Source organism: Rana temporaria, chromosome 2, assembly GCF_905171775.1.
Source record: "Rana temporaria chromosome 2, aRanTem1.1, whole genome shotgun sequence".
In the NCBI taxonomy this organism is placed as follows: domain Eukaryota; kingdom Metazoa; phylum Chordata; class Amphibia; order Anura; family Ranidae; genus Rana; species Rana temporaria.
In genome coordinates, this window is record NC_053490.1 from 80756829 (window position 1) to 80777339 (window position 20511).

The 20511-nt window shown below is 39.8% G+C and overlaps 1 protein-coding gene across 2 annotated transcripts in view; it reads right to left on the minus strand.

Moving 5' to 3' along the window:
• Positions 1–15918: 15918 nt before the first annotated feature.
• The window catches only part of B3GLCT (beta 3-glucosyltransferase), a 604827-nt gene continuing 600234 nt past the window's right edge, over positions 15919–20511 (minus strand). For both annotated transcript variants that reach the window (XM_040340455.1, XM_040340454.1), the window contains one exon: positions 15919–16737. In XM_040340455.1, the coding sequence (XP_040196389.1) occupies positions 16576–16737 (162 nt within the window). In that variant the 3' untranslated portion in view covers positions 15919–16575. The remainder of the gene's footprint in view (positions 16738–20511) is intronic.

Consider the following 20511-nt stretch of genomic DNA (forward strand, 5'->3'; position numbering starts at 1 on the left):
GCATTTTCGAATCCTGAGCGAGTTTGTGCCGTAAGTTACGGTGGCGTAGTGTATTTCTGGCGGCGGATTTCAAATTAGGCGAGTTGGGGGCGGGTTTCATTTAAATGAAGCGCGTCCCCGCGCCGAATGAAATGCGCATCGCAGTCGTCAGAAAATTTCCCGCCATGCTTTGCGCGAAATGACGTCGCAACGATGTCATTTTTTGAACTTAGACGTGAGTTACGTCCATCCCTATTCACGGACGACTTACGCAAAAAAAATTTCTAATTTTGACGCGGGAACGACGGCCATACTTAACATGGCAATTCTATCTATACAACGCAAAATACCAGCTTTAAATATACGCCGGAAAAAGCCGACTACAGACGACATTAGAAAATGCGACGGCCGCGCGTACGTTCGTGGATCGTCGTAAATCGCTAATTTGCATACCCGACGCGGAAAACGCCACCCAGAGGACGCCAAAGTATTACATCTTAGATCCGAAGGCGTATGAAGACGTACACCTGTCGGATCTAACCCAGAAGCCGTCGTATCTTGTTTTGAGGATTCAAAACAACGATACGACGCGGGAAATTTGAAAGTACGCCGGCGTATCAGTAGATACGCCGGCGTACTTGCTCTGTGGATCTGGCCCAAAGTCCATAAAGAATCCCAAGTATGGTAAACATGGTAAATCAATTCAAAGTCTTCTTATAATTCATATTGTGACATCAAAGATTACAGATTGAACCTCCTTCCACCTGGTGGGCACCCAAGTGAGGGGGATGTAGTCTCTTACAGATGCCTGCGACCACAGGTGGCGGTCAGACCAAGCATAGGGTTTTTAAAGTCACCCAAAAAGACTTAAAGCTGGAGCTGGTTCAGATGTGCTGAATCAAACGCTGACAAGGTTCTCAAATGTAAAGACAAAAACAAAAAAAGCCCATAGTGTAGACTGCGACTAAAAAGCTTTAATGTAAAAAGTAATGCACTTACAGGGAATAGGTGTATAACGCGTGTCATAAACGACTGTATTCATGACTGCACTCGTGCAATATGCAATAGGTTCTCGGCATCTCCTTCCGTTCCTTCTCCTGTGTCTGTCTCTTGTTCCAAAGAGCGTAATGACGTCGGGACGCAAGCCACACCTACGCGTTTCGTCATATGTTGACGTCGTCTGGGATTGGCTGCTTGTGGATTAAGAGAAGTATGTAGATGTCGCTTTTGTCCCTCCACTTCATAGCCAATATTTCCTCATTCTGCAAACTAGCCGACTATTCTCTTCTTAGTTTTGTATTAAACAGCCTTTGAGGGAAGCCCTTCCTGCTAGCTTTCACGGTGCCACATGCTAAAGTTTTCTTCCAGTGAAGATGCTGAAAAAGGGGCAAACTGGTATAGTAGTTATCAACGTAAAGATGATAACCTTTTTCGAGTACTATGAATATAAGGTCTCAAATGACTATTATATAGTCTGGGCATTCAGGAGGATGCAGTTGGGTTTCCTTTCCTTCATAGACATAGAAAGCTTAGGTGTACCTCGTGGCTCTGTCCCATAACTTGCAAAGTTTCATCCAGTATCTGGCCCTTTTGCTGGGTGTGAATTGCTTGATGCCCTGCCTGCCAGTGAAGTGGATAAGTGACTCATCCACGCAGATCTATTTTGTCCGGGATAAAGAATATTTTACAAGACCCATATTAAATGTGAGGTGCAAAAAGATCTTAAGCTCCTCCACTGTTAATGCTTTCCGTACAAAGGGATGGTCATAATATGAAGTTGGAATGTTGGCAATAAATTGTTGGACATAGAGGTTGGTCCACAATTGAATGTAAGTCATCCGTTAAAACTAAATGAAAAAAATATATGGGGGCAGGATTATCGGTGTTCATCTGGACACATTGCTGAGCAGTAAAAGGGGGGGGGGGTGTTAACTGTTTCTGAGTTAGGATGAAGCCATAGAGGATTTTGAAGGGCATATGATAAACTGGCATGGGCCCCAAACCTTTGGGGCTAATGTGACACCCCACTAGCACCTGGCCTTTCTTGTGGAAGTTCTCCATTTCTGGTAGATGCTACTGCTCTATTTGTGGTAGCCTGCGCCTTGCCAAAACGCCTTTGTTTGGTGAGTGCACTAACCTCTTCCTCTGACTCTGTTAGTGTCTCACTACTTAACATTGGCTTAGAATCAGAATACGACAGAACGCTCACTGCTGCTCTCATCGGCAGTACTTAGAATTTGGTATACCTCCTCACTTGAAAACATTTTTTTTAGACATGGTGGTGACTGTGGTGACACTGGTGATGATGTGGCTGCACTGATGAGGATGCACTGAAGGGCGCTTATGAGATTTCACTGATGGGTGCTGATGAGCCTGCACAAATGGGTGCTGATAGGCACTGATCAGGCTAAACTGATGGGCACTGATATGAACTGATGAGATTGCACTAATGGGTACTGAAGAGGTTGCACTGATATGCACTGCACAGATGGGGCTGCACTGATCAGCTACACTGATGTCCACTGATGGGCGCTGATGAGTCAGCACTGACACTAAGTGACACTGTTGGACACTGTGTGACACTGTAGAATAGTATATCAAACTCGCTGTTATCACATATCACTCATTGGCTGAGAGCACTGATCGGCAGACCTTTTTAAGTCATGCCTCTTCGGCTGCCATATACACAGGCCGAATGTCTACTGGTTTCTACTGAACCAGCCAATGCCACCCAATATTCAGCCCATGTGTGCAGCCTATTAGTCTCGAGAAATTTGAACAAATCAAGGGCTTGTAAAAAAAACTCTAAGGCTGGGTTCACACTACGTGCAGAGCGTCTCACAGCAGGGGGTCTGGTGTGGGCTTGTTCCAACTCATTAGGAGTTAAAAAAACTGTAAGGCTGGGTTCACACTATCTGCAAAGCATCTCGCAGCATGGGGTCTGGTGGGTCCCTGTTCTCCATATCAAGGGCGAATCAGATATGAATTTTTGCCTGAATTCAGATCTGACACAAAGCCAAAGATGCACAGGACCCTCTGCAGTGCACTCTGCAAGGAGAAGGCTCTCACAAAAAGAGCAGTGGCATCTACCAGAAATTGAGTGCTTCTGCAAGAAAGGCCAGGTGCTGGTGGGGTGTCAGAATTCGTACCTGAAACGGAGCCAAAGACGCAAAGGTCCCTTCTGCAGTGAGCTCTGTGCCCGCCCCGAAGATGTGGGAACTGGCTCCATTGAGGGCCGGTCCCACTCTCTTGTCATGCGGGTTTCCCCACATCCAATTTGCATTCAATTCCCAGAAGTGTGAACCCAGCCTATTAGTTTTGACCTAACTGCAGCCTTGGAACTGATACTATCTAAATATATTGCAAAGTGTAGATTAAAATGTTATCAAATTATATCACAATCAGGAGGGTACTATATGACAACAATAGGCTGTGCAACATCAGGTCTGTGTTACATGCCTAAAACCAATTTCAAGAAGTGGAGGTGTTGCACATGGCAGCCAATCAGATTGCTTATGTATTTCACCATAGTATCTCAATGGCTTCTAAAAACACCACTCGTTAGTGTTGCCCCCTTTTTATTTATTTTTGTAAGCGATCCCTAATGGCAGACACTCTGACAGCTAGTACATCATTACTTCTATTAACAATTTTTTTAAAACACAATTTATGTGTTGCTGGCACAGCTGGGAAGTGAACAAGCTGTTCTCAGGGTTCAGGAAACTGATCCCATCAGCCAGGAATGCAGTGGAATTTTTTTTTCAGTATCAAGAATCTGCGGGTAAACATCTTGATTTCTGTTTATTATTGATGAACTTGAATTAGACAAAATGAAATATTTCCTTACTGCAAACAAAGAATAGCACACAAACTATGGCCCAGATTCTCGTAGATTGGCGTAAAACTCGGTGGGCGTAACGTATCTGATTTACGTTACACCGCTGCAAGTTTTACAGGCAACTAACTGCTTTATTCACAAAGAGCTTGCCTGTAAAGTTGCGGCGGCGTAGCGTAAATCACCCGGCGCAAGCCCGCCTAATTCAAATTAGCCGGGTAGGGGTCTCGGAGCATTTAAATTAAGCGCGCTCCCGCTCGGAACGTACTGCACATGCGCCGTCCGTAAAATATCCCAGGGTGCATTGTTTCAAATGACGTTGCAAGGACATCATTAGTTTCGACGTGAACGTAAATGGCGTCCAGCCCCATTCACGGATGACTTACGCAAACAACGTAAATTTTCAAATTTCGAGATCTGACAGCATAAGAGCCTTACGCCTGTTGGATCTAATGGATATCTATGCATAACTGATTCTAAGAATCAGTCGCATAGATACGACGGCCCAGATTAGGACTTACGACGGCGTACATGGCGCTGCGCCGTCGTAGGCCCTTTGAGAATCTGGGCCAAAGTGTTTATTATGTTAGCCATTGGACTATGTAACAGAGAAGAATATGTACAAAACCATTTGTAATGCACAAATATATCACAAAGGAGCACAACTCCAACTTTGTATTGTAAAATTGTTCAAAAAATAAATAAATAAATTATGCATTGCAATGCATTGACCCTCGATCAAGCTGATGGATTATGTAACAGAGAAGAATATGTACAAAACCGTTTGCAGTGCACAAATATATCACAAAGGAGCACACCTCCAACATCATGAAAGCGAGTTGTATTGTAAAATTGCTAAAAAAAAAAAAATATATATATATATATATATATACATACACAATCAGACATTCTCATTGAGAACGTCCGATTAGTGACGAAACGTGTCTGGGAGGCTGCGTCAGTGACGTCACCACGCCAAGGAGGAGGGCTCCTTCAAGCCGGCCGGCTTTTGCAAAACTTTTTCGTTATATGCTGTTTTTAACCTTCGATGTTGTAAGTACAATATTGTTTTTATTAAATTTTGATATCCGACGGTATCACGCTATTGCGTCCTTCTTTCATCCATCATTTTATGCACTGGGGAACCACTGACTGAATCAGTACTATTGGTGAGCCTTATCAGCGGCTGAATTGCTACTCTTTATCATAAACACCGGTGCCTCGGATCCTGTTCAATGACGGATGATTCCAACTAGTGTCCCTGGGTTATAAAGGCCGTGGCTGGGCTATAGCCAACTTTGTGAAAGGCTTACCATCTGGTAAGCTGCTTTTGTTTACGGTGGAGGGTTGGCACTGACTGCATGCATGTCACCTGGTGATTTGGAGTTTTGATCAGTCATTATCCCAACATATCAACCATTTTTGAAGTCTCCATCTGCAATTTATGAACAGTGTTTATAGAGCATTTAGCAAATCTTGTCATCTGTTGGGTGCTATAGACATTCAATTGGGTTTCATCCTAATTGTTACACCGTTCTTGTGGTGTAAATTATCTGGCGCGGCTTTTTATATTTTTATTTGCTTGTTTTGTATATCACATGTTAGCTGCTGCCTATAATCTTTTGCTCTGGTAGCGCGTTTTTCTCTTTCCTTCCATATACATACATACATACACACCGGCAGTATACAGTATATATAGGTGTGTATATACACTTTTTTTTTGCACCAACCAGTATACCAAAGTATAGAAAAATGACTAGTTTAGCAGGGTTTGTTTATTTCTTGTCTTTTCTGAACTTTAAGGTTTTATACAGCATCTTATGCCGCGTAAAAACAAGACCTTTTTTCATGACGTGAAAATGCAATTTCTTAAATTGGTCATTAAAAACGATCGTGTGTAGGCTCCAGAGCATTTTTCTCAACGTGAAAAATGGGCATAAAAAATTTAGAACATGCTCAAAATTTTCTCGTCGCTTTTCACATTGTGAAAAATGGTCGTGTGTAGGCTTTAACAACGTGAAAAAAACGCACATGCTCAGAAGCAAGTTATGAGACGGGAGATCTCGTTCTGATAAAACTAGCATTTATAATGGAGATAGCACATTCGTCACGCTGTAACAGACTGAAAAGAACAAAGACTGAAAAGGGCGAATCGTCACTCACCAAACTTTTACTAACACAAAATCAGCAAAAGCAGCCCAAAGGGTGGCGCCATCCGAATGGAACTTCCCCTTTATAGTGCCGTTGTACGTGTTGTACGTCACCGCGCTTTGTTCAAGCATTTTTCTTTCACGCTCGTGTGTATGCAAGGCAGGCTTCACAAGAATCACATCGAAAAAAACTTTGTTTTTTCTAGGACATTAAAAATGGCTTTAGTCTTCTGCGTGTCTCAATCTAACTCCCAATTCTTCCTCATGGCCATCTCATGCTGCATCTCTCCTTTTGTTATTCCAAAGGTCTTACATATATTTGCAAGAGCCAAGACTTGATTTGAATAATCCTACTTTCATTTTACCAATGTGTGCAGAACCTTCAGCCAAATACCTGTCTTGAAATGTCAATGCACCTTTCACATGAAAGTTCCAATAATTAAAAACTGCTCTTTAGAGCCACAGTAATATAGACTGTTTATTAAATAGATTTAATGAAGTTTTTATTTTTAGCATAATTACAAATACAGCAGCGTGGAACACACACTAACAACAAGAAAGAACATGGAAAACTGAGTATTTTATAGTTATAACATGTATTTATTCTTTAAGGCACTCTGTCTAATAGAAACGTCTAGTAGATAGATTGCATCTGGAAAAACAAGCATTAAACAGATGAGAATAATTATTTTCTCGCACTTTGGTCCCTGAGTGTGTTTTTTTAGAAGTAAAGTCTGTATTATTGGCATGGAGTGTGTAAAAACAAATATTGCTTTTCTATGGTACATTAAAATGTACAAATAAATTGTGCCTCTGTTAAAGATAATGATAACCCAAAAGCAATATAATTTTTAGAGGAGCTTACTAGAGCAAGTATGTGCAAAATTATGATTGCTTTTCCCTGCCTGATTTATGGATTTACCAAGCATTTCATAATTATAATATCTTTGCAGGTTTGCTCTTTAACCCTCTTATAACCAGAAACCATTGTTGTCTAGATTCCTAGGACAAACTTAGCAGCAATAGCATGTCTCAATCAACTTGACAATACCGTTATAACCAATTTGCATTCTTAAAGCGGAACTTAATGCCTTACAGCAACATTTTCTCTTTTTGTTCACTCCCCCCTCACATAATTTGTACCTTTTGGTGTTTTTTGTGCTAAAAAGCAGCACTTCCTGCTCTTTAGCCTAGGCCAGGCCCCGCTGCCTACTGGGATTGCTATGTAACAAATAACACAGGATGAAAACACTGTGCACACGTGTACAAACACTGTGGACAACTAAAGGGCCCATGCACCAGAAACTGGCGGTTTTTGTGGGCATACACAGAAGACTCTCATGCGCTGCTGGTCTCTGTGTTGTCCCAAATACAAGGAGGGGAGGAATGTGATTGTAAAATTTTGCGTTAATTTTTTTAACCACTTCAGCTGGGCCATTTTTTTGCGATATAGCACTGCGTTATTTTAACTGACAATTGCATGGTCGTGCAACGCTGTAACCAAATAAAATTTATGCCCATTTTTTCCCACAGACAGAGCTTTATTTTGGTGGTATTTGATCACCTCTGAGGTTTATTATTTTTTGTGCTATAAACAAAAAATGAGCGACGATTAAATATATATATTATACTTTCTGCTATAAAAGACATCCAAAACAAAAATGTAAAAAATCTGATTTCTTCATCAATTTAGACCAATATGTACTCTGCTACATATTTTTGGTAAAAAAAATCCCAATAAGCGTATATTGATTGGTTTACGCAGAAGTTATAGAGTCTATAAACTATGGGATAGATTTATGTTTTTTTTTGTTTGTTTTTTACTAGTAATTGCTGCGATTTAGCAGGACTGCAACATTGCAGCAGACAAATCGAACACCTAACTGAAACTTTTTTGGGAACCAGGGACATTATTACAGTGATCAGTGCTAAAAATATGGACGGTTACTGTACTAATGACACTGCAGGTCTGACACTGACTGTTGGCCCGAGGAGAATTAATCCCAGTTTGTGCCTCCAGTTTGCAAATGTTAAAGTGATATTAAAGGTTCCTATTTTTTACCTAAATAAAAAAAAGATGTTATACTTACCTGCTCTGTGCAAGGATATTGCACAGAGTGGTGGCTTCCCTCTTTTTTGATGCGGTGTGATCTTCCTCTTCTCAGAGTGCCTGGTACAAGCTGTGTGCTGAGGGGGCATGCTTCTGAACCAGGTTGAGGAGTATTGTCAATAGAGAACTCTCCCCTTCAATATCGCATGAGGAGAGGACCCGGGAAAGTGACCCAGGGCTACATTTCAGCTATACTTTTTTACCTTTGTGGTAAAAATTGTGTGCTGCAGGGTAAGGGACATTTCAGCCAAGAGAAGTGCTAGGAAGATGAATGGAAGTTGAAGTTTTGCAGAAAGCATGATGAGGCATTCAGAATGGATTTCCTAAAACAAGACAGGTTTTAAGGACTGCGTCCATGGGTAAGCATACTTAGACAAGATTTTGAGACACTACTGAGGTTATTAAGTATTTATTACAGGTGTAGGAGGGCCTACGGTTGACCTTCTGACCTGCTTAATCTGCTTTTGCATTCTCATAGATTTGTATGGGGAGAGAACCTGAACAAAAGCCCAATGACAAATGACAAAAAAACTTACATTCTCAGCTAAGAATGGGACCAAAAAACCATGGCATGAAAATATACATTGTACGAAAACCGTTAGGCTTTATGTACACTGCTGCTGGTAAACGGACGTTTAGGAGCAGTTGGGCATTTTTTTTTCAGCTGCCCCTGAACTCTCCTCTATGTTATCTTATCAGTACATGTACACATGGTCGTTTATAGTCGTTTCTAGCCAGTTGAGTTTAGAAGCATTTTTTGGAAAGAAAAAAAATGCATTCAGAACAGATGATCTCTAGAGGCATTTGAAACTACAAACGCTGTGTAACAGCTTGTAACACATGTAAACATGGTAACTCATATTTAGCTGCATTTCATTTACAGTTGTTTTAAAATGTTCAACTATTTGAAAAATCAAAATGCTTCTAAAACGCAAACGCGGCATGTAGACGCGGCAAAACTGATGTTTTTAAACATTGGTTACTATCTGTCAAGTTAAATAGGTTAGGGGAGGTTGTAAAACATCCTGCATACATTAAGCCTTAAACTACAAATGTTTATAACTTTTAAAAATGATTGCTGAAAAGATTATTAAACTGGTTGAAGCTCAATACCAGAATTTTTTATTTTTTTTTCAAATTTGGATAGAGTGGGGAAGGCTAGAGCTGACTGACAGTTTATCATTGCTTCCATTCCTCTTAGGTGTCAAACAGAAGTGAGGGGAACTCACCCCAATAAGGATACAGAAAATAATAAACATTTTTCTTCTAAAGTAAAGAGGGGCTTAAACTGCTGTCAGTCCCCACTAAAGGGGTTCCTCTTTATTTCCCCTATATGTGTTGGTTGTCGAACACTAATACAGTAATAGGTTGTAAAGCTTCCCTGCTAAAACTAAAACATTCAAGGGAATTTATTATAGCACTAATAACACTTTTCTGGCAGTTGTTCCCTTTAGAACTACCTGCGTCTAATTCAGGCAAGCATTTGCGCCAGCGTTGGTAACATTAACAACACATGTGTCAAGTACAGATTTTCCTCCCTACGGCCGCTATTGTAGCAACAAATTCTTAAATAATTTGTTCTCAGATAAGGAAACTGGGGGTTAGAAGGACCAACTCTGAGTTGGAGTACAGAGGTAGGCAGTGCCTTGTGCTGGGAAGCAGTCATGTATGTGCCCAGTGTTGACACTTCTTCAGGGCAGACATGGACAGATTCATGTACCTGTCTCTGACTGGAATCGGGTACAAGCACCAACACTTTCGGTGCTGCTCTCTAAAAGATATCTAAAGGGTGACAATGATACCCTATAGGAATTCCCCAGATTATGGCTTGAGTTGGGCTTTAACCAATCTTCTCTAAAATAAAGGGTGATTAGTCTACATTGATCTCCAAACATCAACATCAGATATCCTGATGCCTTCACCAATATAGGTCTTCAGGTGGGCCCTTTTCCATGGCGACACAAGGAAATGCTCCTTTATTAAAACAACATTATGGTCCCTAAGAATTCGCCCTTGCTCTGCTGACAGATAGGGAATCCAGTGACAACAAGACATATGGAAATAGTAGATGCAGCGATGTCACAAAATTACCAGAGGATCTTCACCGTTTTAGTTCAAACCTGGGCTGCAAATATATGTACAGTAGATACACACACATAGTCTATCTCCATCACACTCCATCAAAAGCAAAATAATAAACATTGCATTTAAACAAATTTACATTTCCAAATCAACAAACTGTTAAAGTTTAGGAATGGAGAAAACATAGGGATATATTTATAAAGTAACCAATAATCGATTTACCATTCTATTGACTATTTTTGTACTGCCAGATACCTGTCAGAGGATCCACCACATTTAAAAAAATATGTATTTTAAGGCTGGATTTACTCATCAGATTGAATCCCTTTAACCCCCCTGGCGGTGTTCCCGAGTCTCACCGGGGTTACATTTTCGTGCTGCGATCGGTAACCCCGAGTCAGACTCGGGCTTGCCTCGCAGCATCCACAGGCATGGTTTACTTACCTGGATCCAGCGATGCCACCGCGCTGTGTGAGCGAGCGGGACCTCGCTCGATTCACACAGCGTCCTCCTGTGCCGCCGATCTCCGTTCCCTGCGATGTTACGACGCATGGGAGCGGAGAACGGCGCCAAATTCAAAAAAGTAAACAAACACTATACATACAGTATACTGTATTCTTATAGATTACAGTACTGTATGTAAAAATTACACACCCCCCCTTGTCCCTAGTGGTCTGCCCAGTGCCCTACATGTTCTTTTATAAAATAAAAACTGTTTTTTCTCCCTGCAAACTGTAGATTGTCCATAGCAACCAAAAGTGTCTTTTTATGTCAAAAATGGTTTTAGAGCAGCTAGAAAACAGCGATAATAAATTATGATCACTTTCAGAATTGTGCGATAGCGATTTGTGGAGAAATTCGTCATAAAAAAATAAAAGTAATGACAGCGACAATTCTGCAACTGAGCACATTTCAGTGATTTTGAGTTGATTACATTATTGAATAATTTTTATTATAATTATATTATTATTTGTTATAATTATTTATAGTTATTTATTAGATTATAATTTATAATTTTGTTTTTAAAAAAATGTCATACCCGGGATGCCTATTAGACTCCTGTTTGGTCAGATTTAAGTGAGTTATTCCTAAGAATTACAGGCCTACAATATAAAACACCAAATTTCCTTGCAAATAATGGTACCGCTTTCAGCACCTTTTTTCTGAAAGAATCATACCGCCAGGGAGGTTAAGGCTATTTTCACACTGTAACTGCTCTGCATTTTTAACTGCGCTTTTCGGTAGCTAGCGGGGTACTTTTAACCCCTGCTAGTGGCCGAAGGGTTAAAAGTGCCTGTGTTGTGGACCTTTGCAGGTGCTTTGGCAGCACTGCCCATTCGTTTCGGGAGCGGTGTATACAGCGCTCTAAAACCACCCCAAAGATGCTGGTTGCAGGACTTTTCAGGATGTCCTGTAAGCACACCGCCTCAGTGTGAAAATTCACACTGAAATGAATGGGGAGGTGGTTTTCAGGCGTTAGAAGCCATTTCTAGCGCTAAAACGCCTGAAAACTGCCTCAGTGTGAAAGCAGCCTTACTGTATATCTGGATTTTTCATTCTTCAATAAAAAAAAACAGACCCTAGTAATATTTGTCATATTTGTAATATTCACAGGTTGTAGGCCCTGATTTTAAACACCTGACACTTTGACATGATAGTAAACATATTCTTATAAAAGGAAAGAGACTATGTCCATTCCACTTACTTGTCTTCACACAGATTAACTATGCATTCCATACACTGAAAATCCCCTGCATACAGATATATACCTATATACATAGGATGAAGGAAACTCCACAATTGTACCAAAAAATGAAGGCTAATTAGTTGCAATCCGGGCCTGGGTGTGTTCCTGATTCAACCTCATTTTTTTTTTAAAAATATGCCCATGTTTAAACTACTGTAAATGATCAAATTTAAGAAACTTGCAAACTTTTACATGGCTTTACAGGTAAATATGGTAAATGTACAAAACAGTTTACTTAGTAAAATGACAAACCAAAACATTATAAAATATAGTTTTACTGCTAAAAATACTCATAAAAAAACTAGTTAAGAATATAATACATACATTTAGCAGTAACAGAAGTAGAAACTTAACATATTTGCTTCATTAAAAGTCATGTTCCTAAGGAAAGTGATCTTTGGTTCTATTATTATACAGATATGATATTACATGACAAGCTTTATAACGTGATCACAGCCTTAGGCTGATCTTAACATATAAGTGTTTCAGCATGTTTATCAGTTTCCAAAATATTGTGATAATTGGTTAACTATTTTACCAACATAAATAAGCCTAGTTAATAAACAAAATTTGAATTTTCTGTTTAAATTAATTAATTTAATTGCATGAATCAAAAGGTGAAATATATCTGTGTCGGTGAAAATGCAGAGTCTCACAGAAAACCTGCACTTGAACACTCTGGACACGGATGTGTTTTTTTAGTGCCTACAGCTTTTTGCATGGATTATAGGGATAAACAGTTCCTTGCCGTTTCATGTTCTATTATTCTTTGTAAATAGAGTAACCGTTATTTGTTTTGAAAAAAATTATATCAGAAATAGCCAGCGGATTATTCTGATCCTAGCGCTCAATGGAAAAATAGTTGAATAGATGATTGTTTTATGCAGTGGAAAAGCAGCTATTATAATAAAATGGTACTAAAAAACAATGTATTATTAAAAGATATTAACAAAACATTAACAGCGCTAAAATGAGCCTATAAATGGCTTATGAGTCTAATACTCATGTACTGCAATGGTTAATTGAGAAAAAGTCTTTAGGACTATAGATACACCACGTTGAATATCTCTAGTGAATATATAACATGGGTTCCCACTCTTTGTAGTTTCATTAGTAGTAGTCCATGCAATTCCTCAGATGTAAAAAGTTCTTTGTTGGGAGTGATCCCACAGTGTAGGCGTTTATCTGCTCAAATGCTGATAGGGACTCTCTGTGATTTCCCCCCTAAGATTTTGTACTCACCAGAATGTAGTACTTTAAAGCATTGGATACATCCGCTTGTAGCAATCACGCATCGGTTCTCCTCCTCTGGTGTGTGATGATGATCCGTGTGTTCTAATCAGTGTAGAAGACGTGGACCTATCACGAAACCCGTCAGGGCGTGACTACACGACGATTCAGCTTGTGAGGCGGCTCAGCTTCTACCCGGGACTTACGAAGGAAAATTTGAGCCTGAGCATTGGAGCCATATTCCTGAGTGAGCAGAGGCAGCAGCCTCCATGACAAGCGTACTTTTATCTTTTACTGTCTACACTGATTAGAACACACGGATCATCATCACACACCAGAGGAGGAGAACCGATGCGTGATTGCTACAAGCGGATGTATCCAATGCTTTAAAGTACTACATTCTGGTGAGTACAAAATCTTAGGGGGGAAATCACAGAGAGTCCCTATCAGCATTTGAGCAGATAAACGCCTACACTGTGGGATCACTCCCAACAAAGAACTTTTTACATCTGAGGAATTGCATGGACTACTACTAATGAAACTACAAAGAGTGGGAACCCATGTTATATATTCACTAGAGATATTCAACGTGGTGTATCTATAGTCCTAAAGACTTTTTCTCAATTAACCATTGCAGTACATGAGTATTAGACTCATAAGCCATTTATAGGCTCATTTTAGCGCTGTTAATGTTTTGTTAATAACCGTTATTTGTTACCGCAACCAATTATGATCAGTTTTAGTAATTACATCACTGTAATGTTTAGTAAAATGTTATCATTGCAGAGATTTTGGTGCAAATCAAAATTACAAAAGAAAGAGGTTTGGGATGTTCCTTTCAGATGATGCCAAAATGAGTAAACATTGTGTCCAGGCAGCAAGGAAAGCAAATTCTGGGTTGCATCACTAGAGGGATCAAGCCAACAGGAGGAAGGAGGTCCACTATACAGAGCTTTAAGTGGACCTCATTTAAAATATTGTTTCCAGTTCTGGAGACCTCACTTGTGAAAAAAATGTTTAAGAAATTGGATTTTCCGACAACAAATTTGTGATGGCAGGGTGTTGTCAGATAATCCGACCGTTTGCATGCTCCATCGGACAATTGTTGTTGGAATTTTCGACAACAAATATTTTATAGCATGCTTTAAAATTTTCCGACAACAAATGTGTGCCGTCGGATTATCCGAACGTCTATACACAAGTCCCTCACACACAAATCCAAAGTACAAATACGCATGCTCAGAAGCAATGCTAACCATAAGACAACATTAGCAGAAGTTGCCCAAACGGTGGCGCTAAAGAGCTAAAAAATACACCTAGTACGTCTAGTACGTCACTACGTTCGTGTTTGTTGGCTGTATGCATACCAAGTTCACGGCCAACGCCCTTCGCACAAAATACTATGGATTTGTCCATTGGAAATCCAATCGTGTGTACAAGGATAAAGAAAGAGTCCAGAGATGGGCAACAAAAAGAAGCTGAGGGAGGAAACATATGAGGAGAAACTGCAGGAACTTCATATGCACAGTCTTGAGGAAAGGAAACAGGCAGATATGAATGAAACCTTTAGATGCATTACAGGTGTGAATAATGGCCCGTACACACAATCCGAAAATCGGACGACGGATCGTCAGTTTTTTTATTGCGTGCTAGTCACATATCGAAAATGGAGATGTTACTAAAGTTACGAAAATTCTCGTACGACAGAAAAAAAAATCGGAAGTGATGTCATGTTTGGTAGTGTATTTTTATTGTATTTTCGGACAACTGTACTGATTATACAAAAATCTTACGATATTGTATCATACGAGATTTTTTTTGTGTTTGTCTGATCGGATAATATCGGATGAACTGTCGTGATCGGCTCTCGAAAGCTCTGTACTAATGATCCGATTATCGTACGATCGGTTCAAAAGCATTTTTTTTCCTCCGATTTTCGAATCCTGTGTTTGGCCTATTGGGTTTAAGATGGCAGTTTTATCAAGATTTATTAAGATTCTGGGGCTTAACTTCAAACTAGCTGGAGGAAATATTATGTTATAAAGTGTAGAGGATGCTTGGAGCGGACTTCCAGCAACAATAGCAGTTCTGTGTTCCTGTGCGTTTGAAAAAAATATTAGAACATGGGGGTAGATTTACTAAACCTAGAGCGCTCAGAATCTGGTGCATGGTAGCCAATCAGTTTCTAACTGCAGCTTTGGCAATAAAACCTGGAAGAAGATTGGTTTCTTTGCAGAGATGCACCAGATGTTGCACTCTTCAGATATAGTAAATAACCCCCATGGTGTATGAGTAGACTTTTCTGCAGCCAATTTTCTATGTTACATGGAACAGTTTCAGTTTTACATTTACAGTTTTACATTCTGTAATTACAATCTAGCCCATGTGCTGGGAAATGCAGTCTTTCATCAGAGGTCACAGTTATATAATTTTGTCAAAGAAACCCTTTAAATGACCCTTGAAAATACTATACCTCCTAACCATTCTGTGAGATAGTGGTTTACACATCCTTTTTTTGCAGTCAGCTAACCAGGACTTATCAAGTAAAATATGGAGTTGTAATTCCAGTTACATTATACAGCAGTTGTAAATGGAATAGACAGTCACCTGCTGGAGCGGACTATTATCTCACAGTGAGAAGAGCTCAGGTATGAAGCAGGGATGTGGGACAGCTTGTCATGCATCTGTATTTACTGGTATGATAACAGTGAAAAGTCAATAAACCTAAAAACATCTTACAAAATATGTAATAACATTTCTGTGCAAACATTTCTACACATGTACATAATTTGAGACATGTGGCTCTTTTATTTACAATTGCTCCATATGAATCCAGAGAAAAGGAAATGTGGAGTTCTTACCTGAAGCATCCAATCAAATTTCAGCTTTGTCTTTTTTTTCTAGTGCAGCCAGAAAAATTGATCTAAAAATTAGTGCTTATAAGTAACGCTGCCACTTTTGCCTTTCCTCATTATTCTTCACATTAACCCTAATCAGACTTAAAAATAAGACATTTCCTTGTTGAGCATCACAACCACAATAAGACTGCATGTATCATCCCAGAGCAACAAATCAGAAACAAGGCAGGCTACTTTGGTTAAAAATAACTTGTTTCCAATTGGTTCTCACAGGATACTACAAAGAGCTCTTATGGTAGACACTTTGCTACATAGGAGAAATCAACAGTAATCATCTCACCAAGCATGGAAGCAGCCATTTTGTGGGGGCTTCCATATAAACTGCACTCGGCATCTCATCCTTCTCTGATATTATTGTGTCAAAGTAAAAGGCTGAACGCTGATCAATCACAAAAAATGGCTGCCTATAGCATAAGGAGGCCATAGGAAACCTATACCTTTCACAATTTCAACCACAGCTACATCTAATATGAATTTGTGCAGCATCTCTTCAGAAGTCTTTAGGAAGAGAAAAACAATGAAAATCAAAGATCTTCCTTCAAATATTTTTTTCCTTTCAAGTCTTGCCTCCTGTTGGGTGCCAGCCAGGTATTATATACTTTCACTGGATCAATGTTCCAATGCTTGTGAAAAGATATCGGAACTTGGTGTGAAAGGAAATCCCTTGAGTAATCAGCCGGTCTTGCCTGAAAGGGAATCAGAAAAATAAATTGAGCAGGGTCATGTTTGTGTGCTTGCAGTATGATTTCTATGGAGCACAGAGGTATATGTGGCTTTCTCATTTATTAATATAAAACCTAAAGACTTCACTGTGGGGCTCACACTTTCTACAGTGGAATTGCACACTGCAAAACAAAAAAGCCATTGGCCAACTGGGTTTAACCTTTCCCACCCCCAACACGTGCCTGTTTATGAACTTCAAGAAATAGATTTTTACAGGAAGTACAATAAGCCTGTTTCTCACTTTCATTCATTAGTGGACGCAGGATTCAGTTAGGGCTCATTCACACATGAGACCAGGGACAGTAAAATCAGGCAGTTGAGCTGTGGTTTTACTGCCTCACGACCACCCGCACGAACACCGCTGTGTGTCACGACCGTGGAAAACTTAAACAGCATGTTTCTTTGGGCAGGCAGTACTGCCTCTGAATGTGACTAATGCAGTTCTAATACACGTGATTGCGGCGCCATACTACGGCAATTAGAGGCATATAGCAAACACCCCTGGAAAACAATCCAAGCGTTGATTACTTTTCAGAAGAATGGCAATGCCTGTCACACTTGTGAACAAGCCCTTACTCAGAGACGGTTGAGACATCCAAAATGAGTCCATCTGAGGGGTGGGAAACAGTTAAAAAAAAAACGTTAACATACCATATAACAAAAATAATAGAGCTGGGAGTAGTCTGCAGTTCAAAGAGATGCCTGGAGGACCCTGCACTCAAAGTTGGCATCAGATGAGGTCTGAACATGCACCTAGTAAAAATGAGAATGTGTAATCAAAAGGCCAGGAGGCAGCCTTGTAAATCTGGGAGACAGTAGCCTGATGCCAAAAAGCCCAAGAACACTCACAGACCTAGAGGATTGCATCTTGACAAAAAAAAAAGGTGAAAGCTTGCATGATAATCTGTCTAGGCCACCATGAAATGGTGGCGTGGGAAGCTTGTTCTCTTTTACAGGGGTTATCAGTAAAGACAAAGGGTGTTGGCATGTCTAATGGAAGCAGTGGACGAATGGTAAACCAGCACAGCACAAACTACTAGGTTGTAAAGGGAAATTTTCTTTTGATGCGCTGCAGCCAGACAGAGATATAGAAGCACAATAGCCTGGTTGACGTAAAAGGCCAAAACCACCTAATAAAGAGAAGAAGACTCCAGGCCTGAACGCTACCTTATCCATTTTATCCAAACAACTCTCAAAAGGTGACAGCAACAAGGAAAGCAGCTTTGTGGGTGAATGTAAAAAGGGGTCTTTGAAGAGCCAATAGAACTGAATTCACATCCTGTGGATTCACAGGCATGCAGGAGGAGCTACAGGAGAGACAGACTGTACAAAAGTTTTCACTAATGAATAGGAGGCAAGTGGTCTTTGGAATATGATAGGGCCAAGATTTGCCTCTTTATGGTTTCTGAGTCTCAGAGGCCTCTACATTTGCAGACATGCCAAACAGGTTCTTGGAGGGGAAGTAGAGAAATATGTTTACAGTCCTTGTGTACTGGGTCAGCAAGCATAGTTAAAACTTGGCAGCTTTAAATGACCAGAGGTGACTAAGTCATTGTATTAGGTAGCAAGAACTAAATTTACATTATACCATGTGTTTCTTGCAAATATGATCAATTGCGAGAAGACATTACCCTGAGATAAAAAAAAAGGTAGTTATCATAGCTCGAAATGCGTGCAACACTTCAGCTAGTGACACAGCACTTAATTGCCCAGAATGTTAACCTTTTGCTTAGAAGTGAATGGTAAAGGGAGATACTGATGGCACCCAACGGTACCAATAAAAATAGTAGCTCCAGATGCTTGTGACATACAGCCTGCTCATTAAAGTGGTTGTGCCTTGGCTCTGGACTTTTAAAGCACATTGCAGCTAACTAACATAGTACAAGCACCATTAGCAGTGAAAAGTACCCAAATAAGCAGGATTTGGCTATGGCCTCCAAAACTATTGCTGAGGATACACCAATCCAGTTAGCTCCATAAAGAACCCAGCTCAGCAGCATGCAGTCCTGACTGAAGGAACAACGTTTTAAAAAGGAGAACTCTGCTAGAAGAAAAAAAAATTCTTAGCAGAGAAAAGTCATTCATCCTCTTAAGACACTAGCAAAAAAGCCGAAGCATGCTGGACGTCGGAGGGGTCACACTTGGCCAACCAACTGCTTTTTGTTTACTAGTGTCAGTTTTCTCCTGTAAGCAGAAATTGTCTCAAAATAACTGAATCCTGCATCCCTTAATGAATGAGAGATACAATTATTTAATACATTTTTATTTTGTAGTCCTAACCACCATAAGATAAAAAAAGAGAACATGTACAAACCAACTACACAATTGCTTTGATACCTAGGATCACCAGCAGAGTGATAAGGGATGATGGAAGTAATTGTATCCAATAAATAATTTATTATTAGTATTAATGCCAGGACATGGTGTTCCAGACTTTTTTTAAACTGCAGTTAAGTATACAAGGGACAAATACACATTACATTAAATAATAGGTACAAATATATGTGATTATAGTATTAACACGTTTTACTCTGAGTTAGCAGGTACTAAATTGAATTAAGGTTGTTTGTGGTGTTGGTTGGCAATGTACGTGATGTTCTTCCCTATAGCACCTGTTATGTGGATGATTCTTACCAATACAAGCTTAATTTTTATTTCAAAGCTAGACATGTGAACAAGGTCAGCTTGTAATAAAAATGCAGTGTCTTTGTTTCCTTTTTAAGTATCTATATTCATGAGGGTAGCCATACTTGATCAATACATATTGAATACAAACTAAAACTTGTGCTTAGTGGAATAAATGTGAACTGAAATAAACAAACAATCAAATAGAAGAGCGCAGCAGCGTTTGCAAAGGTGCTAAAACCTTAATGAATGAAATATATGAATGATAACAGCACTAGCGGAATAAGGTGCTAACATATAACACAATAAACACAATGTGAAAAAAAACTATTCATAAAGTGCTAGGTGGTTCCAACAGTAGTAGATATTGGTGAATATAGGTTTCCAGTTATATGGTCTCCCCTCTCGTGACACCACTCACCAGAGTTGATGGACCCTCAGGTCAAACAGGCTTAAGATTTTGGGAGGTCTAGTATGAATATCCAAATTTCCAAAGACAATTTCACAAATCTCAGAAGAATCGAGGGAGGTAGAACATACCGAGGCAAAGAAAAAAGAGAGGTACAAATGTACGGTATTAAAAACTCTGCGCTGCTAATATATGTCACTCACGAGACAGCTTATGCAAGACAGGCATCAGCATGTTCTGGGTTTGCATCAACGGTGTGCGTTCCACAGACACCTGAAGTAGCGTCACTGGTTCACAAAACTGGAAATACGTTGACGCGTTTCGCCCCTCCTCCAGGGCGTTATCAAGAACATAGGATCCTTGATATGTTAGCAGTGCAGTGTTTTTAATAAAGCAGTACTTCACATTTGTACCTCTCTTTTTTGGATATTCATACTAGACCTCCCAAAATCCTAAGCTTGTTTGACCCCTAGATTCACCAATATCTACTGTTGGAAGCACCGTATGAATAGTTTTCTCTCACATTGTGTTTATTGTGTTATATGTTAACACCTTATTCCACTAGCGCTGTTATCATTCATATATTTGATCAATACATAGGTTTGTGGTTTGCGGATTCCCTTACCTCTGCAAGAATTGTCTGCCTGACTTTTCTGCAGTTAATGATTGGTAGCCAGAAGCTCCCTAGGCAGGGTGGGGAATA